General features: G+C 38.7%; 5 protein-coding genes across 5 annotated transcripts; 2 read left to right on the forward strand and 3 right to left on the reverse strand.

Moving 5' to 3' along the window:
* Positions 1-471, reverse strand: GCK72_012078 (uncharacterized protein; the record flags this gene model as incomplete). The annotated part of the gene is made up of 1 exon (XM_053728835.1): positions 1-471. The coding sequence occupies one exon, from the start codon at positions 469-471 to the stop codon at positions 1-3; it is 471 nt and encodes a 156-aa protein (XP_053583607.1).
* Positions 472-5,003: 4,532 nt separating this feature from the next.
* On the forward strand, positions 5,004-6,968 carry GCK72_012079 (uncharacterized protein; the record flags this gene model as incomplete). Its single annotated transcript, XM_003103375.2, has 5 exons — positions 5,004-5,090; positions 5,142-5,280; positions 5,365-5,586; positions 6,335-6,621; positions 6,756-6,968. The coding sequence occupies 5 exons, from the start codon at positions 5,004-5,006 to the stop codon at positions 6,966-6,968; spliced, it is 948 nt and encodes a 315-aa protein (XP_003103423.2).
* Positions 6,969-7,142: 174 nt separating this feature from the next.
* GCK72_012080 (uncharacterized protein) lies at positions 7,143-7,694 on the reverse strand (the record flags this gene model as incomplete). Its single annotated transcript, XM_003103405.2, has 1 exon — positions 7,143-7,694. One exon carries the CDS (start codon positions 7,692-7,694, stop codon positions 7,143-7,145), a length of 552 nt encoding a protein of 183 aa, XP_003103453.2.
* On the forward strand, positions 7,329-14,080 carry GCK72_012081 (uncharacterized protein; the record flags this gene model as incomplete). The annotated part of the gene is made up of 8 exons (XM_053728836.1): positions 7,329-7,583; positions 8,346-8,963; positions 9,023-9,561; positions 9,611-9,767; positions 9,929-11,107; positions 11,756-12,184; positions 12,645-12,906; positions 13,134-14,080. The coding sequence occupies 8 exons, from the start codon at positions 7,329-7,331 to the stop codon at positions 14,078-14,080; spliced, it is 4,386 nt and encodes a 1,461-aa protein (XP_053583608.1).
* A 421-nt stretch (positions 14,081-14,501) lies between these two features.
* GCK72_012082 (uncharacterized protein) lies at positions 14,502-16,002 on the reverse strand (the record flags this gene model as incomplete). Its single annotated transcript, XM_053728837.1, has 5 exons — positions 14,502-14,708; positions 14,761-15,027; positions 15,100-15,416; positions 15,604-15,883; positions 15,934-16,002. The coding sequence occupies 5 exons, from the start codon at positions 16,000-16,002 to the stop codon at positions 14,502-14,504; spliced, it is 1,140 nt and encodes a 379-aa protein (XP_053583609.1).
* Between the last annotated feature and the right edge of the window lie 8,550 nt (positions 16,003-24,552).

Consider the following 24,552-nt stretch of genomic DNA (forward strand, 5'->3'; position numbering starts at 1 on the left):
CTAATTCAACTTTTTCTTTTTCTTATTTCTTGGAACAAATGCTTCTTCGAGGATGATTGGAGATAAATTAGCATCTTCGTAACTCTTAAACTTGATCCCCAACAGTTCAAGAGCTACCATTTGACAGGGAAATACCATAACGAACTCTCGGAAAATTATCCATGTCCTGCGTCTATGTCTCTTAGTTTTCTTCTTACGATCTTTCCGTTGTTGTTTGCGTTGTTTCAGCTTCTGCTTTCTTTTCTGTTCTGCCTTTGCCCGCTTTTCAACCCATTCTTCTATCTGCTCACTCACATTATCCTTGACTTGCTCTCTTAGTTCAGCTATTCTCATCCGTTCGTGTTGTAGGACTTGCTCGCGAAATCGGGGGTTTTCACGACACGCCTTTTCCATAGCTTTCACCATTCCTTCTGCGATACGTCTAGCGGCTTCATCGACGAACTTGTCTATATTCCAATCATCCAGTCCCATTTCGTTGCCCGTTTGATTCCTTACGTTTTGCTAACAAATGCTCGAACGACCTCCCATGAATGAAAACGAAACGGGGAATGAAAACGAAACGGGGAATGAAAACGAAACGGGGAATGAAAACGAAACGGGGAATGAAAACGAAACGGGGAATGTACGAAATTTCCAGAATTTTTTTATGTGAAAAACCGTAGTGGTTACAACATTCTTATGAATTACAATTCCCCAATATTTGGATCCACTCAACAACAGTAATTTTGAGAACAGGACAGAAAACATCAATACCGTTAACAATGTATCGAAAGTGCGCCCCCATGTTAAATTTATTCTGGTACGGTTTGACAATTATCTGTCACACAAAAAGTGGTAACGTTTTTAACAATCAACGCATAAAATTACGGTTTCATAAATATTTTGAAATCTTATTAAGAATTCAGGCTTTAGTAACCTTCGTTTAGATTCATAACGTTTTAGTTCTTGCTCCAACTACTCTATTCAAAGTGTTCAGTAATTGTTAAAAAATTTTTTATATATCGGGTTTATCGGATTCAGAAAAGTCACTGCGGAAACTGTTTTGACTATCCAAATAGAACCAAAGATTAGAAAGACATACACATCGAAGGATCTTTCTAGTTTGTAATTCCTTTAAAAAAAAGGTTTTTTTGGCATCTCTAAAACTTATAATAGTGGATCAAGAAGATGCACGAGTTTCTTAACTCTCTCCGCGCACAATGAAAGAAGAAAAAGTTGACAGTTTAACTAAATAAAAATAACTGAATCAAACTTTGACAATCTGCTGTTTCGAAATGTTGTCGTTACCTAAACTGGATCAGAAATAAATTGATTTCAGCGATTCTGCGAAATGGAAAAATACTAACAACGAAAAGTGTAAGATATCAAAAAGGAGATGCAAGTTCGACTGTGAAAAGATATTTGAGACTTGACGGATGTTGTTTTCTTTCTTTGCTGTCTCTTTTCAAATCCAAGTCTGGAAGACGGAATATCCATAATGACTAACAGAAAATCTGGAGGGATAGAAGGGACTGGGGCAATAACAAGATAACAATGAACTTGTGTTTCATATAAACTTCATAGGTCGCGTGTGAGAAGATGGAAACACTAAAACTGACAGAAGCCTAGAAAACTATATGGAACCTCTGAAAATGGAAAAAAAATTCTAATGAATTCAGCTGGATCTAGGAAATTTGGAGACTGAGAACAATGAAGATCGGGTAGAAGTGAGTTCGCTTCTCGATGATTGCTTAGGTCATGACATTGATCATAGTTTGCAAACGGCATGGTTTCAAAACGTCCTCTCAGAGATACTTCATTTTGATAAGCACATCGCACACAGCAGGTACCACAGGTGAAAATGAAAACAGAAAATGAAAACAGAGAAACCTATACTTAACATTTGAAACAGAGAAATTTTCAGAGAGCGGCAATGAAAGTGTGCTCTATGGATAACATCTTTCAGCTACACAAGTCGAGGTTCGGAACCACATATATTGTAATCATAACGAGTGCTTTGTTACAAATATGAAAACTTTTCAGAACAGAAATGACAAAAATGAGGAAAAAAACCAACAGAACGCTACAGGAATAAACGACACTCGATAAAACGTTAGAAACCCTCTGAAATAGGAAAATCTTCCAGGATATATAATAAGTAGTTCAGCTTGCTCAGAACCATTCATAGAGCGCGTTTGCATAGTTAATGGTTGCTATGTAAATGTGCTTCAATGCTAACAAGTTTCCAAGATCCTATTAGTTCAGCAAGTTTCTTTAAATGTTTTCTCAGGTGTTGACAACTCGCATAAAAGTCTCAAAATTTCACTAATCTGGTACCAGTGGACCTGAAAAAAGAGCTGAATTTGACACACGGAGGTCGGAAGTGGAGACTAGAGACTTTTTCTGTTCCACTGGTACCGTATAATGGAATTTCTACGCTTGAAGGGTAGTTATACCTTCAATACAATTAATTAACTTTGTCTTATTTCTGTAAGTTTCCTACTGTCGAAACAAATTTCACTTCCGTCTTTACTTCCGGACAGCTCTACGCATCGATTCAGAGTCTATGGTAAGACTATAAAAAGTTTTATTTTAAAACTTCGTTGAATTTGAGCGCATTTGCATAGCTTTCAACATATTTGAATGATGCAAATACCGCCATTTGAATAATGAAACCAACTGAAAAAGAAAGAAAATTCTGGAGAAACTGATATGATTTTCAGTGAAATCTGACACCTCTCCAACAGCTAATCAATAATATAAACAAAAACTTATTAGGAACCCCCAAAAAATAATAACCCTACCTCCATTCTCTCTCTCTCTCCCATCTGTCCCACTCTCTCCGTGAGAGACGCAGACAGAGAAAGAGGAAAAAGCCACAAAATGTGGGAAGAATCATCTTCGAATGTTCTCTCTTGTCCTCCCCACAAGCTTAGAGCCAGAGGTGAGAGAGTACACGAAATGAAGAGAGCGCCAGATGGTTAGAGATACCAAAGAGCAGCTTTAGTGTTGTTGAGATGGGGGGAGCCACACCACTTTTCTCCTTTTTCTCTCTTTTTTCTCCCAAAATATATTATTTTTGAACAGGATTCTATTGGTCATCGCTTCTGTTTGTGATTTTTAGAGAAGATTATAGGATTTCTTTTAATAATCGTACGAGGGGATTTATACAAACTTAGACAAGACTTTTTGTGATATTTGATAGGGAAAATAAGGATTTGAAATAGAGAATTTACCTAAAAACCTAAAATGTATTATTTCTGTCAAAGTGTATGCAACCGCGCTCTATTGGAATTAAAGCCAAGCTTAGTTTTTTAATTTTTTATTTGTATGTTTCCGTTTTAAAACGATTAGTTCAAAGTTCTAAAACGGATGAGTCAACAAATCTTAAATTTCTGAATTGTCAATTAAGCGTGATTGCATCATTGGGTTACTGTGCACCATTTTTTTCTTGATTTTTTAAAGCCAATTCACTTTTTTATCAGATTATTCTGTATTTTCCTGATATTATTAATCTTCCAATTTTCGTTAAGCGTTATGTCATGTCTTAAAAACCGGAAATTTTGATTTTCGGCTAAGTTTTCAATAAAGAGCACTTGCATTTTTCTAAAACTTTCCACGAAAAACCAACTTTTTAATAATTTTTTTGAGCGTTTTATGGAGATTTTTCTTTTTTTTTTTCAACAAAAAAAAACTGAAGAAAAACCTCTTAAGAAGTTTTTGGGCTCCGCCCACTTTTTATGCATCATGTATGCAGCCGCGCTCTATTGAAATGTAGGCAAACTTCAGTTTTCAAATCAAAAAGCTGCCATTTTCGTAGATTTTCACCAATTTTCTTTGATTTTCTTAGTTTTTTAGAAAAATCAATTTCAGTCAAACTACGGAATATGTTATGTCAAGTTTTAGAAACCGAAAATTTTTAATTTAGGATAATTTTAAAATGGGGCGCACTTGCATTTGTCTTTAATCGTCACTACTTTTTCGATTTTCTCATGAAGTCCCAGATTTTTCAGACAAAAAGTCCACATTTTCCCATGATCTCTGTCAATTCTGTGTACCAAAAACCCGTTTTATTTATACTTTTTGTATCCAAGAAGTTCACCAAAATATGTTTATCATTCCCCAATTCTTTCCACAACTTTCTCAATGAACACACGTTAAATCCACATGATGTCACGTGTCTCTCGGTGATCCAATGACATATTGCCCTCTCTCTCTTTCTTTGCTTTCTTCAAATATAAAAACAGTTGTCAATTCGTAGCAACTTTGGGGCGGGAAAAGTGAGGAAAAAGTGGTGTGATCGAGAGGAATTTCTCTTTTTTTTCTAAAGCTGATCATCACATTTTTCGGCTGAGAAATTCAGATATTGCGGAGAATAAAGGTGATTTTTAATTTTGAGGAGATAAAAGTGTGGGAAATCGGTATTTTTCGTTTTTTTTTAATCTGAACACTAATTTGGTTTTTTTGCAGTTTTTGGTTTTTTACTGAAAAATTAGTGAAATAGTGTTAAAAATAAGATGTTGTTTAAAGTTTATCATTTTTCGAATCAGAAAATGGCTTTCAATGCTTGAGAATACTCTGAAATATCTGAAATTTGGTTTTTTTTTAAATTTGAAAAACACTAATTTGGTTTTTTGCCGTTTTTGGTTTCTTTTAGTGAAAAGTGTTATAAATCGGCTGAAAATTCCGAATTTTTGAACACATTTTTTACTTTTCGAACTATAAAATGGTTTCCAATGCCTAAAAACACTCTGAAATGTCTGAAATTCGGTTCTTTTAAACAATATTTTTGCAGTTTTTGCCACTTGTATTGAAATAGACTACGGTAGTTGAGAATCTGTGCAACGTGTTTGCGTACCCATGTTAGCGGGAGTTTCGAATTTTAGTGGTTTTTCGTGGATTTATTGTGATTTTTATCGGAAAACTCTGAACTTTGAGCGATTTTTTCTGTTAAAACTCTCCAAATGACTATACATTTGCCGTTTCTCGTTTAAAATTCCTCTGAAATCCCCTATTTTCAGAAAATGTCAGACTTGGGCTCGGATCCGGTGCCCGATGATCGGATCGACGAGTTTGTTAGGCAGTTTGAAGGGGGTAAAAGTATTAAAAGGGTAAGAAATTCTTTCAAAATTCAGATTTTAATTTAAATTTCCTTTTTTAAGGTCCTAATAGCAAACAACGGGTTAGCGGCAATGAAATGTCTGATTTCGATTCGTCAATGGCTTCAGAATCAGTTCGTCACTTCAGACGTCGTCAGTTTTGTGTGTGTTGCTACAGAAGACGAGATGAAGTCGGCGTCTCGTATGTTTCCGGGAGGAAAATTTCAAAATTTTGAAAAAGAAATCAATTTTTGGTGAAAAAATATGTAATTTTGCAATTTTCCAGACTACCTCAAGCTGGCCGATGAGATCATTATGGCACCAGCTGGCTCCAACTCCAAGAATTTCGCCAACGTTGACGTCATCGTCAGTCTCGCTCTGAAGTCTCGAGTAGACGCCGTTTATGTCGGATGGGGACACGCTTCCGAGAATCCGGAGCTTTGTCGTTGTCTTCGGAAGGCCAATATCATTTTTATTGGTCCTTCTGAGAAGTCCATTGTTGCTTCAGGTGGGAAAATGCGGAAAATTGCAGAAAAATGGGAGAAAAGTGTGTAAAACGGCATTTTTCTTAAAACGCGCCAAAGGCACGCCAGACGTATAATTTTTTGAAAAGATTCTGTTAAAAGTATATTATAACTTCTGACTTTTTCTTGAACATACAACAGCATGAAAAACGTATCGTTATGTGATTTTTCTCCCAGAAATTTCCAAAAACGCGGCAAAGGTGCGCCAGGCAAGCGGAAATTGTAAAATAGTTTTTAAAACAATGCTTTTTAAATAGATTTTTAAGGTTTTTAATCGGAAAACTGATTTTGAAATGTCAATCGCTTAATTTTCTTAATTTTCTAGACACGTAGTGCGAAAAACGGAGAAAACGCGCAAATGGTGCGCCAGACAGCTAGATTAAAAAACACTGTAAACTGCACTGAAAGTTGTGTTTTTCATTAAATTTTCGAGTTTTTGCGTAGAAAATTCTGAAAAAAAAGCTCTTTTATTAGTCGACATGACTTAAAATGAATTGAGAATTATGAATCCTTCACAATTTTTAACGAAAACGTTGAAAATTCTCTGCACTAAAAACGCGGAAAAGGTGCTTTGAAAAAAATACACTGAAAACTGGACTGAAATTAGTTTTTTTCATTGAATTTTCTTGTTTTTGTTTAGAAAATTCAAAGAAAAACTCATTTTTCAGTCAATTTTTGACAAAAAAGTTGAAAAATGCTCTATTTTTTCACTAATTCTCCCCATTTTTGCAGGTGACAAAATCATCAGTACAATCATCGCCCAATCGATCGGAATGCCAACAGTGACATGGAGTGGAAGTGATGTGAAAGTTGACGAATGTGTAGATTTCGAGCATTTCCATGAACTTCGTGCTCAGGCGACAATTAAAACAGTCAGAGAGGGTCTCGAAGCGATTGAAAAATATCGAATTGGAGTGCCAATGATGATTAAAGCATCGGAAGGTGGAGGTGGAAAGGGAATCAGGAAATGTGAACGGATGGAGGATTTTGAGCGGTTTTTCAAAGAGGTTGAGATGGAGGTATGAAGGGATTTTAGGATATTAGCACGGCACGCTTCTTACAACCGCGCTCTACCGAAATCGATGAAAATTGCGTGAAATAACTGTGCCGAGCTAGTATTTAGGATAAAAACTCCAGAAATTCTTGATTTTAGGTCCCCAATTCGCCAATTTTCCTAATGAAATGTATGGAGGGAGCGCGGCACGTGGAAATCCAAATAATTGGTGATAAACATGGAGAAGTGATTGCATTGTCGTCGAGAGATTGCACAATTCAACGGAGATGTCAGAAAGTGATTGAGGAGGCGCCGGCGAGTATTGTTCCAGACGAGATTATGGAGAAGATGAAGAGAGTGAGTTTGGATTGAGGAGTTTATTAGAAAAGAATGGTTATTACAACAAAATGAGTGACAGAATGAATTGGTAAATCGGGAATAGAGAGAGATCACAGGAGAAACGTAAACTGTTAATTAATTAATTAATTAGAGTTATTACATTGGAGTGAGAGAGATTGGAGAATTGATAGGTTGATTGAGAGATTACTAGAAGGTTTTCTTGACATTTCGCTTCGTGATCTTGAACTTGGAATAATCTGGCTTGACACGTGGAATTACAGTAGTCTCCTTGGTCCTTCCAATAGCTTGCTCGAACAGTCGGTTGATTAATTCCTGGCTTCTCTCCTCCATTTTCTTCTTGTGGAGTTCAACAAATTCTGGCTTGAAAGCGAGATGAGCCGCGAGCTCTCCTTTCTTGTCAAACTTCTTCTGAGCATCACGAAGTTCACGTCTTCTGAGTGTTTCGAATTTCGTGTGGAGCAGACTGACTTGATATTGGTATTCGTACATGTTCCCCACATGCTTGGCCAACACTCTCTCCGTATCGCACTTCTCGAACACACTCATTGGGCAGTTGATGTCGTGGAGTTTGTCCAATGCGAGGCTACGATTGACTCCGAGGATAAGCATCTCAGTGTACTTTTTGACGTATGCGGAGCAGGAATATCTCTTTTGAGTTGATGAAGATTTGGGAGAGGAGGAGGAAACAGATGAGCCAGAAGAATAGGAAGAAGAAGTAGTAGAAGAGTAGGCTGGCATGGTTAGAGCAGCGAGAGATCGGTTGGAAGCGACCGTTCACGACGAGATATTCAGGAGAGAATGAATGAGAATCTGGTGGTGCCTCCTTGTTGCGTAAAAGTGGGCGGAGCTAAGACAGATGGTGCATTGTCATGCACCCGGGAAGGCTCTCCTGACAATGTGACGATAGTTAAGGGGGAATGTGAAGATAGTTTTACGATCCAGTGGGAACCTGTAAATCTAGGATACCTGTGAAAGGATGTAGATCTAGATCTGAGATAAAAGAGATAGAAGAGGATACTATGAGAAAATGTGAGAGTCAATAAAATATGAGAGTCAATAATATCATACTTGGGAACCTGGCCGGCGCGTATCTTGCTTCAAACGCAATTTTATGATCTGAAAAGTATACCAAAATGTAGATCTCGACGAGTTCTAATTCCTTGACCTACAATGGGCCGGATGGCGGGTCGTTAATGTGCCGCGGCTTGAATGACGTTTTGGCCTTTTTTTCCGGCCCGCGGCACATTAACTGGTTCGTCGTATATCAGTGATATAGAACTCGCCGATATCTACATTTTGGTATATTTTTCAGATCATAATATTGAGTTTCAAGCGAGTTACGCGTTTTGGGCCGTTTTCGGCCCATGTCAATAATATATTTATTTTCAGGATGCGATCGCGTTCGCCAACTTCGTCGACTACTACTCAGCAGGAACCGTCGAGCTTCTCTTCGTCCCCTCAACGAGTCAATACTTTTTCCTCGAACTGAATCCACGTCTCCAAGTAGAACATCCGTGTACAGAATCAGTTTGTGATGTGAATGTGCCAGCACTCCAATTCCAAATTGCAATGGGACGGGCACTGAAAGATATTCCATGTGTCAGACGATTCAAGGAGCGAGAGGAGAAGGGAGAGAACGGAAAGATGCATTGTATGGCGGCGAGAGTCACGTGCGAGGATCCGAATGATAGATTCCTTCCGTCGACTGGAACTGTGAGATCTCTGAAATTCAATTCCACTTCGAAAGCGTGGGCGTACTTCTCACTATCAGATGGAAGTACTGTACACGAGTTCGCCGATTCTCAGATTGGACACGTCTTTGCGAGAGGAAGAGATCGATCCGAAGCGATTACTAATCTGAAACATGCCCTTCATAATCTGAAGATTGATGCCACGTTTCCAACACAATCCGACTATTTGATTGATTTGTTGTCACTTGAGAAATTCAAATCGAATCAATATGATACGCAATGGTTGGATCAGCGAATTGCGAAGAGAGAGCAGCAGGTAGGTGTCAAATTTTGAAATTCAGAATCTGAATGATTAGTCTCCCCTAGTTTTTCCAGAAATTGACGCTCCCCGTCGACCATCTTATTGCTATCAGTTCAGCTGCTATCGGACGTTCGAAAATACGTGGAATCTTCGAGAAATATGAGAAACAATTGAGATCTGGAAAGATTGTCCTACCGGTTGAGCTATCCAGAAGTACAGAAGTCGACCTGCAATTTAATAATATGAAATATCTGATTCATGTCTATGAGGAGACTCCATTCAAATATCATTTGAGGATTGGAGACTCCCAACAGCAGACTACTGTAGAAATGCTCAAATATGGCTCACAAAATCTCGCAATCCATCAAGGAAAATCGACGGATTATGTGTTGGAAGAGACCGATGAGTTTTATTTCATTAAAATCGGTGGAAACAAACTGAAATTCTCGAAAATGGACACGAATGACGCCTCGTGTCTGAGATCTCCGTATACTGGAAAATTCCTCGAGTACAAAGTTCAGACGGGAGAGTTTTTGGAGGTTGGACAGACTTATGCACAGATTGAATCGATGAAAATGGTGTTTGATGTGGTGACGAAGGTGGCGCCGGGAAGGTTTTTCAGAGAAATTTAGATATAAACAAAGTAAAAAAAGTAATTTCAGACTGATCCCAATCGCTAAGGAAGGTGATCTCATCAATCCGGGAACCATATTGGGACGGCTCGAGATTGATAAAGCGATTCAGGATCAGTTGACGACGAGTGAGAAGTTTGATGGAGAGATGAAGGGGTGGAGAGTGGAGGAGAAGACGGATTTTGAGGTAAGAGACTCTTTCCAGAAGAGATGGGGATTCTGAATCCCAGGGGGGTTCTGGCTTGACGTGGATTAGGATTCTAGGAGAATTTGGCATCTGAAACCAAATTTTCAGCATTTTTTCGTTCCCAGCTCTCTCGAAATCCAAATTTTATTTCATTTTTCCAGAAAGCTCAACTGATTCTCGAAGGACGCGGACCAATGGATTATCCCATCGATTCCGTTGTCAATGGACTCTTCCAGGAATCTTCTTCTGAATCCACTTGTGACAGAATCTCGGAACTCATTCAATTCTTTATGGAAACTGATCGATTCTTTGATTCTCGCAACGGATTCGATGAATCCGTCCAACAACTTCTGGAGACAGAGAAGATGAATTACGAGAGAGTCGTCGATTTGATTCACTCGAATACTCATATGAAAACGAAGGAGAAGTTGATTCTGACGATTTTGGGAAGGATAATCGAATCGGGGATGGATTTTGGATACTCTCTTCGAGAACTTTTGAAATACTCACAGATGAAACAACTCAAATCGATTTCCTCACTGACCGCCAGAGTCATTTATCGATATTTCCAAAAACAAGAGTATTCTACGACGGATTGCAAAGTGGACATCAAGAAATCCTCGTTTTCTACGAATGTCGCTTCGATGAGATTCAAAAATGATAACTTATTCACGTCTTCTGCTGAATTCTCATCTGTTATCAATGGGGCATTGCTGGAATTCGAATGTTTTAAATCTGAATTCAAAAATATTCAATTTGTGGCAAATCGCATCGAATTATCCATTGATTTCTCGGTTTCCGACGCTGAAAATATCATTTTGGAAAATGAGAAGAGACTAGAGGAGGCTGGAGTCAAGGATATCATTCTAGTCACCGCATCATCTGAAGTTTTGAGATTTTGTCTCGAAATTGAATGTCTCATTTCGAAAGAGTCATCTTCTACAGTAATCCCTGAATTCGTTGCACCAGCCAGACGAGACTTGAAGCGATACGTGGCCAGACTGAATCGGACGACATACATCTATGATTTCCCTCGATTATTCTGCCACGTGGTGGCGGCTTCAGATGCCCAAAATCCAGAGGAAATCATGGATCTTCAAGAATTCATCGTCGATGAGAACCACCAACTCCAAATGATTTCCGATCCAGAAGAGCTCGAAAAACGGGCGGCGCACGGACTGAATACGTGTTCCGTGGTAGCGTGGCTCGTAAAATTGAAAACTGAAAATGATCGAGAATTCGTATTGATTGGAAATGACGTCACTTATCAAGTTGGATCGTTCGCCCAGCCGGAGCATGAGCTATTTGAGATGGCTAGTAAATTGGCCAGGGAGAAGAAGGTGAGAATTTTCAGAGTCTGGCGCACCTTTGGCGCTTTTATCTTCGCCAACCACGTTTTCTTGTTGAAATAGCGCTGGCGCGCCGTTGACGCGTTTGAGTCTTTGAGCTGAAAAATCGCGTCAAAGGCACGCCAGACTACTGGATTCGACAAAAACTCGATATTTGACACTTTTCTATAGGAAAAAAGATGCCGAAAGTCGAAATTTTCATTTTTTGGAACCTGAATGCTTGGAAAACACTCAAATTCCTCAGAAATCAGTCATTTTTCAGTGTCTGGTGCACCTTTGACGCGTTTCCCATTTCCCTCATTTCAACCATTAGTAAATTGGCCAGGGAGAAGAAAGTGAGCACCTGAAATTGACAAATCGCGTCAAATGCACGCCAGACAACTGGTTTGACAAAAACTCGATATTTGACACTTTTCTATAGGTAAAAAGATGCCGAAAGTAGAAAATTTCCTTTTTTTTGGAAACTGAACGCTTGCCAAATACTCAAATTCCGCAGAAATTAGTCATTTTTTAGTGTCTGGCGCACCTTTGACGCGTTTTTACCCTGCCAATTACGTTTTCTTGTAGAAATCGCATTGGCGCACCTTTGACGCGCTTCCCATTTCCCCTATTTCAATTTCAATTTTCCCCAATTTTCAGATTCCACGAATCAACATCTCATGCAATTCGGGAGCCCGAATCGGTCTTGCTCGTGACGTTTTGGACATTCTGAAAGTAAAACTGAAACCGAACGGTCATGATTTCGATTATCTCTACATTGATTCGTCTGAAAAAGAGCGAATCGGCGATCAGATTGTATATGAGCAACACGGCGAAGAGCTGAAATTGATAGCAGTGAAAGGAAAGAAGAATGAGTTTATCGGAGTTGAGAATCTAATGGGATCAGGAGCAATTGGTGGAGAGACGTCGAGAGCGTATCGAGAGATTCCAACGTATTGTTATGTGACGGGACGGTCTGTTGGTATTGGAGCGTACACGGCGAGACTGGCGAGACGGATTATTCAGCATAAGAGATCTCAGTTGATATTGACAGGAGCCACTGCGTTGAATACGTTATTAGGGAAGAAGGTAAGGAGACTGGGTGACCGAAGAAAAGTTAGGCCATCTATTAGCACGGCATTGCTTCTTACAACCGCGCTCTATCGAAACTGAAGAAAATTTTGTGCGAGATTGAGAGACGCAGAGAAAAAGAGACATTTTTCAAGAGCATTTCGGTGGAGCGCAGTTGTAAAAACTGTTCTGAACTATTATAAAGGTGCACTAACGCTTTGAAACTTTTACAATTTGGAACTGCTTTAGCATTAGAGCGCACTTGCTTTTTTACTCAATGTGAGTTTTCAACTCATTTTTTGAATATTTTTTTCATTTTCTATCAAAAGAGCTGAGATTTTTGCAATTTTTGATAGAAAATGAAAAAAATATTCAAAAAATGAGTTGAAATCTCAAATTGAGTGAAAAATGCAAGCGCGCTCTAATGCTAAAGCAGTTCCAAAACGTTAGTGCACCATTAATAAATATGAATTTCCAGGTGTACGCATCCAACAACCGACTAGGAGGCGTCGAAATTATGGCTAACAACGGAATCGCTCACTCTGTCGTGGATTCTGACGTGGATGGAGTGCGGAAACTCGTCAAATGGCTCCGTTATCTACCTGTCAAACAGAAGATGTTCCCATTCTTCAAGTGTTTTGAGACGACTCCAGAAGACGTGAAACTAGAAGACGTCGAGGTCGGGAAGGATGAGATGCAGATGGATGTGAGGAGAGTCATCGATGGATTTGATGGGAGACGTAAGTCAGGGTGGGCGGAGCTCTTACAACTGCGCTCCACCGCAAACGAGAGAGTGTCGGCGAGAGGCGCAGAGTTTTACAGTTTTGACCTATTCACGCTGTTCTCCATAACAATTTACAAAAAAACACCGTGAAAAACTCTGCGTCTTTCGCCTATACTCTCTCATTTGCGGTGGGGCGCAGTTGTTATAACTGTGCTCGGCGAATATCAAATTTTCCGTTTTCAGAAGGAATATTCGATGCTCAATCGTTTGATGAGATCTGCACATCATGGGCGGCTTCTATCGTAACAGGACGGGCGACACTGAATGGATTACCGGTTGGAGTGATTGCTTCCCAATGGAAATCGTATGAAAAGAGACAGTTGGCTGATGAAAGTGTGGAGAAGAGTGAGGAGACGATAGTGGCAAGAGCCGGACAAGTTTGGTACCCTGAATCTGCGTTCAAAACGTCTCAAGCGATCTCCGACTTTAATCGTGAATCCCTGCCTCTTGTTATGATTGCGAGTCTCCGAGGATTCTCCGGTGGACGGAAGGATATGTCGGATCAGGTGCTCACTTTTGGAGCACACATTATCGATGAGCTCTCACAGTATCAACAACCGGTTATTGTCTATATTCCGGCGGGTGGAGAGTTGAGAGGAGGCGCGTGGGCTGTCGTTGACTCCAATGTGAATAGTGGATTCGTGCACGTCATTGCTGATGAATCGTGTCGTGGAGGAATTCTGGAGCCCAATGCAGTCGTCGGAATCAAGATTCGAGATGCTCAACTTGGCAGAATAATGGAGAGAAGTGGAGTGAGACCTGACGGCGTCGAGGATTCTGTGAAGAGTGCATTCAAGAAGGCGTGCGTCGATTTCGCCGACATGCACGATCGATGGCAACGAATGCAACATGTTGGAGCGATCAGCCACGTGACGAGCCTTCAGAATACACGTGACGTCTTCTGGAGATTGTTGAGACGAGAGATGATTCTGATTGAGATGGCGAATCAGTATAGAAGTGCACCGATTCTTCCGAAACCGACGAATTCAGAAGCGTTGGAATGGGTGAAGCATAAGGTTGGAGATGATCTTCGGAAGTATTTCAACGATGGATTCTATGGAGACGTCACCCAGGAGATTCAGGAATCGAGGAGAAGATTCGAGAAGGAATGTGCCACGTGGCACCAATAATAATTGTTTTTATTTATATTTATCCACATTTTCTATTGATTTTATTTCTCTTCTTTTTGTCTAGGCTACCTCTTCTTTTTCTTTATTTCTATTTTTACTTGGAATTATGTGCCAAACTGGTTAACTTGTTGTTTCTCCCGACGCGCCCTGTTTTATTTGTGTACTTTATGACCCCGGATTACTAATTGAATTTATTATGAATTCAGAGATGAAATGTTATTAGAAATCATTCTCCTCTCTGAAATTCCTGATAACTTTCGCTGAATGACGGGAAAACACGAGAAAAATGCGAAGATTCATAAATTGGAATTTCTCGGCAATGGTGGGGGAAAGTGAAAAAATGATAAAACTACAAAAATATCTGGACAATTTGAATAATTTGAAAACAATTAAAATAAAACGAGAACAAACGAATGAAGATCTATGGTGATTTTGGGGATTCGGCACTTCCTGGACTTTTAGGGGACAAGCGTCCGAAAAAATCGCTGAAGCTTAGCGGGCTCTGTGATTCCTCTGAATCTTCGCCGCTCGTCGGCTCCTTCGCTCCGAATCTTCGCCCCTCTGCGGCTTCTCGGGCTCTATTGTATGCTGCAGTAAAGTCATAGGGGTCGTCTCGTTTTGGAGGGCTCTGAAAGTTAAGCAGTTTGTACTAAAAATCTAGATTTTGAACAAAAACTTACTTTTGAAAGAAGTTTCTTGTATTCGATCACCCATTGTTTGACGTCGGCGACGATCGGATGCTCTCGGTCTCTCGCTGGGCAGCAATCGACTTTCCCGGTGCGTCTGTATTCCTCTTTCAGTCGATTGAAGCATTCATTCGCGGAGAAAATGCAGGAAGAGGGGTCTTTCGGAGTCTTCTGGGCGAAGTCTTCTTTTTTGATATCCGAAGAGTGGTGGGGATCCGAAGCGACTTTTCGTAAGACTCGGCGAACCGCTTTTAGGAGAGTCTGGAAATTAGAATTTTGAGGTCGATAAACCGTTATTAAACAGTGCTAAACAGTTTCTAAGAGTCAACTCACCGCCGATTCCTCGTGAGCCACTGTGACAACTCTTTCCCTCTTCACCGCCACAGACACGTCCTTCGGATAGATTTCAATCTGGCACGTGAAACGCTTTCGAATCAGCTTGATGAGTGTTTTATCCTTGGCCCTAATCATTTTGGCCGACGTGTTCGGCACCACAATCTTCATCTCGTTTCCACGCGGAGTGTCGAAGTCGTACTCGTCGTTTCCCGTTTTGTTGCCGCATTTCTTGCGGATTTTGTCTTGAATTGACTCGATCACTGCCATAATGCCGTTGAGGCGACCTTTCATGAAACAGATATTCTCGGTGGTACCTGAAAAATAGAAATTTGAAGGGATAGCAATGGAAAGCGCCCTAAAACGTTGGCTTCGTGTGTCTAAAGTCCAAAAATTAGAAATATTTGTCTACAAGCTGCCAGAAATGATCGAAACGATTCAAATACAAGTTTTTTTTAAACGAAAACGCGTCCAAGGCGCACCAGTTCGTATAATTTCACTCACCTGGATAAGTGTCACCTTCTTTGGTGATCTGAATTTGGCACTTGTGATTTTTCCTTAAATTGTTCATCGCCTCTCCATTCTTTCCAATAATCGCACCAACTGTCGAGGACGGAATGAGAAATTTGATCGACAATGGTCGATCTCCATCCTCATCCTCTTGTCCGCAGTTCGCATTCTTATTGGCTGGACCGTCGGTGGCATTTTGAGGACGAGAAGATGGCGGTGTCGGCTTCGTTGTTCCTTCTTTCTCCTGTTGTCGGCACTTCACAGATCTTGGATTCTGAAAATAAAAATATTTTTCAAAGGTATCAAAAGATGTTGTTCCATTACCGGCTTCTTCTTTTTAATGCGATTGCTCTCCGTAATTTTCTTTATCGAAGCATCATTGATTGAGTTCATTTTTCGAAGATTTTCAGCTGAAAATTGACAGTTTCTTACTAGTTTTTCGAACCATCAACCATCAGAAAACTAGAAATATGACAGCAGGGTCTCCCCGACTCCGAAAAAGACTGCAAGAACACGTGTATCCGTTGTTTTGAATGAATTATTTCATTTTTCTACAGAAAATTCTATATTTTCCGGTTTTCAGCTGTTAATTATGGATGAAAAAACCTTCACATTCCCGAGAAAAGTATGAGATTTATCCGAGAATACTCTGAAACGTTTAAAATATTTAGAAAAATAAATGACTGTTAGAAGTGACTGAAACCCAAATTTTTCGGTAAAACCGTCTTATTATAAAGTAGTTTTTGACAAAAGTTCAAAAATTTCCACTTTTTCCACAATTAGAAGCGAAAACGGAGGGTTTGTGTTTCTTCACAGTTCTTTTTCGGAGTGATGGAGTCTTCGGGCTGCAATATTTAAAGAAAATAAATTATGTTCAGGATTCAAAACCAAAGCTTGAATATAGAAAGAATCGGAAAACAACGAGAACCTTTATCGGAAATATCACGAAACAAGAAAACAAACAGCGCAAAAAATCGAGTTAAAACATGAGAAAATGAGAGAATTGTCAGATTAAAAATATAATTTAAACGAATGCAATGAAAAAGAGAATATACATGTGATTATTGGGTAAAAGAAGTGAGTAGCGAACAGTGGGAAAATAGGAAAAATGAGTGAATTGAAGCTAAAATAAAATTGAAAAAGATAAACACGGAAAAATTCGAGAAAAATGTGAAATTCACGGAGATTTCAATAGAAAATATAAAAATACAATTGAAAATTATTGTCCACAAACTGTCCGAGAGGACAAGTGTGTTTGCGTACAGTGGTGACACCGTCACGTCAGAATGCAGACTTTGGTTAAAAATTGCTTGTCTGAAAATGTATATAATTAGAGCCAAAATTATTAATTTTTCGAAGTAAAAGTTATTTTTAAAAATTGTGCAGCTCTTATTCTCTCAGAAAAACAAAAATTTTCTTCAAAAACCTTTCGAAAAATTAGAAATAAGGACGGTTCCCTCCGAAAACATCTGAAGAAAGTGGTTAATCCCGATTTCAACAGACTTTAACAGACTGGGGATATGTAGTTTTTGGTTCGATTTAATCAAAAAACGGCGCAAAAAGAAAAAACCGAAATAAAAAACAAAATAGGGCAAGCGGGGTTCGAACCTGCATAGCGTGCTTCAAAGACAAACACGCTCACCCCTCGACCACCGATCGTTGGCCGGAAAGCATCTTCGGGTGCCATGATATTCGGGGCAAAACACAGCTAAATTTGGGTGGAAAATCAAGTAAATCACATGTATTAAATTTGCATTTTCAGACCAGAATATTTGAATTCTGGAGGGTCGTCAGCAATTTTTGAAAACTGGAAAATCCTGTATTTGCAACCTGCGCGTGCGCGTTTCGCAACGTTGCCGCACGGTTTTCGTTCTTCCCGATTCGTACGGTCTTATACTGATTTCATTCTTGAGTGAGTTATTTGGCTACTTGTTATTTGGGAAGGTCGAGTCTCTACGTCTTTGAGAGTAGTGAAAAGAAATTTATATTTTTCGATGACTGGAGAGGGTCCACTGCTGATGAGGCCGTGCCCATTACTCCAGAAAACACAATATCTTATTTTGTCCAGTGGAAAACGGCCGAAACAAACTGGAAGAAGTAAAAACTTGTGAATGGAAATTACAACGCGTTCTCTGTAAGACTCGAGCAACAGAGGTACTAGGCAAAGTTTGTTATATAAACATGTACTGTGGGCCATCGGTAACACATAGGCGCAGTATTGGGTTGCAGCTCCGGGTTACTGTAGTACGGTAGGTGCTCATAGGTCAAAAAATGAACTTTTTGAAAATTGATCGGGGGAAGCTGAAATTTTTAGCACATATTGAATAAGAATGGAGTATTCATTTCACAAAATTTCAGAATTTTCGAAATTTTTTTGGCCGAGTTATGGTCAAAAAACACATTTTTTTGACCGATTTTTTGAAAAATCCTAAATTAGGATCCTTAATCGGAATTTCCGTATTCCAAAACTATTTTTTAACGTTTTTTATTATCTTTACTAATAATATTCAACAGAGTATGTCTGTCGATTTATTTGTTGCATGTCATAACTCCCTCCGTAGTGGACCGATTTTTATGAAACCTACATAGATAGATTGGAAATTTCCCTTAGATGATGCCCGAACTTTTCTTTTTTCAAAAATATCAAATTTGACGTCTTCTGGAGACGATGTCGATTTCAACAGTAGAAAACGTTCAGAAAAGATGTGTCCCGACAGGGTGGTTGAAAGCTCAAAACTACTGACTCGGTGTTTCTTGACTGCATTCTCGAGAGCGCCGCGGCCGCGCGTATTTGGTGTAGCGGTCTACGCAGATGACTCTCACCCATGGGGTAGTGAGTTCGTTCCCGCCAGGTCCGAAAAGTTTTTTGGTTTTTTTGTTTTGATAAGAGCATAGACAGTCAGTATATGAAAGTTGTAATTATGGTCGAGATTTTAGAACAAAAGGGTGGAGTAGTTAATTTTCTGTTGACTCTGTACACACCGCTACAATTCTGTCAGAAGGGATGATTGATGTCCAACTTTGACGGTGTTTAAAAATTCACAATCCTACAAACACCGATTCAGAAACTGATATTAGTTAACAATAAACCTTTCGTCCGAATCTTCATGGGGAAGTCATGCAGCATTGCCTCCGATCGTTTAAAAACTCAAAATATTTTTCTTTGTTTTTTTTAGTTAGTTAGTTTTTATTCGAGATGATGGACCAAAAGCCACTAACGCAATCACAATAGAGAAAATAAAAGAAAACGACCAGGAACTTAGTAGGTAGACATGTTAAGAGTGAGATATTTAGGGGAATCAAGAGTTTTGTTTTCTTTAAGAACTTTGAGAATTTTTGTGAAGTACTGTCAGGTACGAATGAGAAGGATTGAAATCAAAATAGACTGAATAAGGAGCTTCTTTAACTTTTGAACTTAGAAATATGTGAAATAGTTTTAGTTTCGAAGTATTCCAGAGAAGAGAGGCGGCATCGCTGCCGAACAGTCCAAAATTTAGGAAGCAGAACGTTTTGGATCAAATTAAACTAAAAGAAGATTTCCGTGTATATGAAACAAAATCTTTAAAGAATTTGAGGGAGGGAGGCGGCATCGCCGCTGATAAGTCAAAATCTTCAAAAGAATACTTTAAACGCATCTTTTGAAGATGAGAAAAGGAAATTCTCTTTTGGTAAAAGGTTTCTCAGTCAGGCAAAGAACACATTCCCTGTATTTAGTACAGTTAATTCTAAGACCCGTGATTTCTGAATGAGGAACTTTGTCGTAGCTCGGTTACCTTCAAAAAAGAAGCAAATTCTAGAATAAGAATTTGTTTAAATATGGCTTTAGTTTGCCATATTTGCCATATTCAGAGGAGGGTGGCGGCATCGCCGCCGATCAATCAAAAGTTGAAACTTTATATTCAGAGGATCGCCTGTCTATTGATGAGAGGGAAAATAGAGTTACCAAGTTCCTGTTCTTCTGAAGTAATTTGTCGAAATCTTATCAGAAAAGTAGGAGTGTTTAAATTGTTCTCTCTGGAACGGGTTGCTCAGCTAATAAAAACTACCAACAATCGAAGAAAAGTTATAGGACCAGAAGAAAAAGAGAATTCTGATACTCCAATTGTTTGAACCATGTGAGAAGCGCCTGCGGCGCTGTAACACCTAGAAGGGTGGTGTTGAAGGAGGTTCAGTCGCCGTTAGGCGACGTGAACCGACTGGTACACAAACATTTACAAGATCAATGAAATATTTTGCATCTCTGACCAATTTTTCAACTTTTTTGCAGCTTCAAAGTACGACCAAGTTCTGAAAAGAGCAGAGCTAGCAATGGCTTGTGTTGAAATGTTGATGAAATGTCAAAGAAAAAAGCATTTGCAAAAAGTGAGACAACTTGTGAAAATAACAGGAAAAAGGCGCCTGGCGGTATCTATTTCAGCTTTCACGAAACTCGAAACAAGAAATAAATAAAACCAGAAAAAATTAAAATTATCTTAACTAATTACTCAAATTTACCAACAATTTTCTCGAACAATAAGTATTTCTGTTACAGCTACAACAGATAAAAATTTTAATTTTCACAATTTTGTTTGTATATGGTTAGCTCAACGGTTGTCTTAACTGGGAGATGTAAAGTTAGCAGTTTCTAACAAAAAGTTAAAAAAAAACATTTTCAATGATTTTTTTTTGAAAACTACTCCAAAAGAAGTATTATCAAAACAAAAATAGTTCCGGTATTTTTTTCACGACAAAATGCAGACTCAGTGCAAAATTACTACTGAGTCTGCATTCTAACGGGAGGAAAAATGTCGGAACTTTTTTTATTTCAACAATAAATGGTTATCTATAAAATCAAAATCTATTGAACTCCACTATTTCATATTTTTTTACACACATATAAATGCGGCGTTTTGCAGTATTGGAATCTAGCACCCTCTCTTTTCCATCGAGGACTTTATCCAACTCCAACTTTTACAGTTTCATTGGAAACATCTTTCATTTCCATCTAACTTACATTAATAAGCAAGAAGCACGAACAGCGAAGACACCGTAATATTATCCAGATATCAAAAACAAAATTTGAAAGAGGCTCTCGACGCTCTTCGTGCAGTTATCCCCTATGCTCATTGTGGTTCTGTAAGGAAGTTGAGCAAGATTGCAACATTGCTTCTGGCTCAAAACCATATAAGCCGGTTGAAGTTTCAAAATATAGATTTCTGTAAATAATCTGTACTGAAAGTACAATATTTCCGTGAATTTGAACGATTATGCAATAAACTGGCAATTGCTAGAAAAAGTTGCACGTGAAGCACAGAGTTTTCCCACTTTGATCTGTTCACGTCATTTTCTGTTCTTTTTTCAAAGTGTGTTCAAAAGTACAGAATCGGTATCAATACCGATTCTGTACCAAGAAATTCCTCCAGATTCGGTATGCATACCGCACAGAGTTGAGCGGAATTCCGCCTTCCGCCTTCCGCCTTCCGCTTTCCGCCACTTTTTTCTTTCCGCCTTCCGCTTTCCGCTCTCCGCCGAAAAATGTTTTACTCCGCCTTCCGCCTTCCGCTTTCCGCCAGAAATTTTCCTATTTCCGCTTTCCGCCTTCCGCCTTCCGCTGTTTAAAGATTTTTTCCTCAGCTTCAAAAATTTGATCACCTATTCCAATTTACTGATATTTTTGTGGTTTTTTGCAGCAAAGCTATCAGTGTTTATCAAAAAAAAACAAAATTTAACTCAAATTTAACCATTTTAGTCTTTTTTACTACAAAATAAGGCCAAAATCGTATTTTTGAAAGCGACATTGTGTTCCGCCTTCCGCCCTTTGGCATTTTTTTCCATTCCGCTTTCCGCCTTCCGCCTTCCGCCAAAAAAATTTCGCTTCCGCCTTCCGCTCTCCGCTTTCCGCCGATATTTTTTAAATTCCGCCTTCCGCCTTCCGCTTTCCGCCCAAAAAATGTTCATTCCGCTTTCCGCCTTCCGCCTTCCGCCATTTCAAAAACCGCATTCCGCTCAACTCTGATACCGCATCTGTACTCTGAATAAAAGGTCACGTGAAAAAAAGATTTCTCCAAGTTTATTCAAAAGTACAGAATCGGTATCGATATCGATTCTGTACCAAACAACAATTCTGTATAAAAGGTCACGTGAAATATTGAAAATCCACAGTTTCAATGTGTCAAATTTTATTTATGATTTTTTCGTTTACGTGGATTCGAATCTGATGTTTATCGAGTGGTCAAAATGACAAAAATGACAATTTTCGATGAATAATCACCTAGATTTTGTTATTCGATTTTGATCAACTTCACATTTTCTTATTCAACAACACAAAAAAGTTTGTATTAATGAACGTTGCAAAAAAGGTTTTAAAGTGTTTCCTTTTTAAGTAAAACGAAATGAATTAAATAGGATTAAGATATCAATTCTGGAAAATCAGAAAATGAAACAGAAAAAAATTCGAAGATTTTTCCCATTCATCTGGACGAGAAAAGTTGAGTTCTCTAAGAAAAAATTATTCGCTGTTTGAAAACCATGCTTTCCACTGAATGACTGTTACCAGAAAATGTTTTTACAGTTATTTGAATTTCATTCCAAAGCAATCGAGGAGCTGAGTGTTCGTGTCCAAGTTGAAGAAAAAGACACCGTCTGAAAGTTCTAAGCCTGCTGAGAGTTTGGACAAAGAGTCTTCCCCGAAATTTTAATTTAATTTATTTATTGACTGGGATATAAATCATAAAAATATACAGGAGACCGGATCATGCCCCTCACGAGGCTATAGACCTGGTTTTTCCTATTGATCAAAAAAAAAATTCATTAAAAAAAACCCCGGCTGAAGGGTTGAAATCCAATCGAGAAAAAACGAAAAAAATTTTTTTTGAAATTTTTGAAATTTTGTTTTAGAAATGCGTAGTCCTTGTAATTTGCAACATTTTTTGTATTAACACTTATGTTTTAACTCTTCACCATCAAATAGAAATCTTGAATTTAGTGGAAATCTTCAATTGAGCGGCGTGTGATTTCCAGCTGTCGCGTAAGAGCGGCATACACAAAATAAAAGTTTTTGTTCGAGTAATTTTATAATTGGGCTTTGTTTGACACTAAACTACTTACTTTAGAAGACAATTCGGTACATTTTTCATTCATAAAGTTGTGCATAAGTTCAAGTAATATCTCACATGAGAATCTCTTGCGTAGGAAACCGTAGATCTTGATAATTTTTTTGTAAAAGACATAACTTGGTCTTACTAAACAACTCCAAAAGTAATAGCGGCGTTCTCCCAAGTTTTGCTAAAAAACCGATTTTTTGTTTTTTTGGAAAATTTTTTAGTCGACTCACTTTAGCTCTTCATAACTTCTCACATTTTCAATATTTTCAAAAGATTTTTTTGCAGATGATTGGTAAAGACATGTTCTTTATTTTTGTTTTTTAAATTATAAAGCTACTATTTTGTCGGAATGAGATAATTTAGGAAATACTGTTACTTTGGAAAAACGTTATAAAGAAACCGAGTCCATTCGATCATTTGACGGATGATGCATGTGTCATGGACGTAAGTTCTGACGTCAACCCCGTTTTCTAGAAGTTTTTCTGACCGAGAATACTACTGATAAGGAGTGTATAAAATGCTCCTTGTCAGAGTATTCGAGGTCGGTTTTTGATTACTCTTATCTTTCTTTAATTTCTGTTTGTTGAATAAATATGTAGAAATAACGCAAGTGTGAAGAGGTGTCTTACAGAGATAAAACCGCTACACACAGAGGAAGCCTATTATTCTCATCGAGAGATGAGAAGGTTATTCCGCTAATACTTTGATGGTCCGGGTCCGTACAACCCCCAACCGGCAAGTATTATTACATGGAGGTTCCACTCTTCACAGAAGTATACTGCTTCTGTGGAACTCGATTCTCAGAATTCGAGAGTGTGAATTACTATTCCAGCCTCTAGAACTTTCAAAAGTGACTAGGCCTAGGAATATCCATTTTCTTGCACTAAGTTTTATTCAGTTTTATGAGGTGGCCACCTACTTTCCTGTAACACCTGTAAACAAGAATATTACTATCTGCACAAAATCTGCCGAGTTCGTTGAAATTTTCTCGTTCTCATTTATCCGGATACGGAGATTTGCGAAAGGCAAATCTTCAGAAAGGTAGCAGTGATGTTTATTGCTCGGCAGGTTCGACTCGTTAACCTGAGGAAGAAGTCTCTTTAAGAGCCGATAGTCGTGACCTGAGAAAGGTTCTGCTCAATAGTTGGTTAATAGCCATCGACTTCTTCTTACGGGTTACACCTCAACGGCTGGTAGCCAACTGATAATGTTGATCGTCGAATCACAGGGAAAGTGACGATAGAAATGATATAATATCAGGAGGATAGTCCTATTGATGACATTTATGCAGAATTTTGAGAACAACCCGGCGGAGCCCGTGGTATCAATTAGTCATCATCATCGCGTAGAACCTCCGTACTATTCCCGGACTCTACCGTATGATTATTTTCTCACGTGACAACGGTCAACGGATCCAAAAAGACCAAAGTCAAAAAGTGATCGATTTCCCAAATTTTTTTTCGGAAAACGTAAAACTTGAATAATAAACGTGATAGTGCTAGAAAAGTAGTGACACCCTATCAAAGTGAAGTTGTAAAAGTCGAATTGACTAAAAGAACTTCAACATGATAAGGATCAAAAACCTGACCACTCTTGTTGGCCACATATACAGTCTTAACCTTGATTTCAACATTCATTTTCCAAATGAAACCCGAAAATCTAACAAATAAGACAGTGGTTGACAGTACTTATTTTCTCCCGTCTGAAAAAGCAGAGAGAATACTATATGACTAGAATGACTTTTCAAATTGACGAAAGCATCTATTAGTCAGAAGTTTTACGACTCTCCGAGATCGTAAAACGAAAATTGAGATGCCGAGCACTAAAATTAGGTAGGCAAACAACCAGGAATTCAATGACG

The sequence above is a fragment of the Caenorhabditis remanei genome, chromosome IV (genome assembly GCF_010183535.1).
Source record: "Caenorhabditis remanei strain PX506 chromosome IV, whole genome shotgun sequence".
NCBI lineage: Eukaryota > Metazoa > Nematoda > Chromadorea > Rhabditida > Rhabditidae > Caenorhabditis > Caenorhabditis remanei.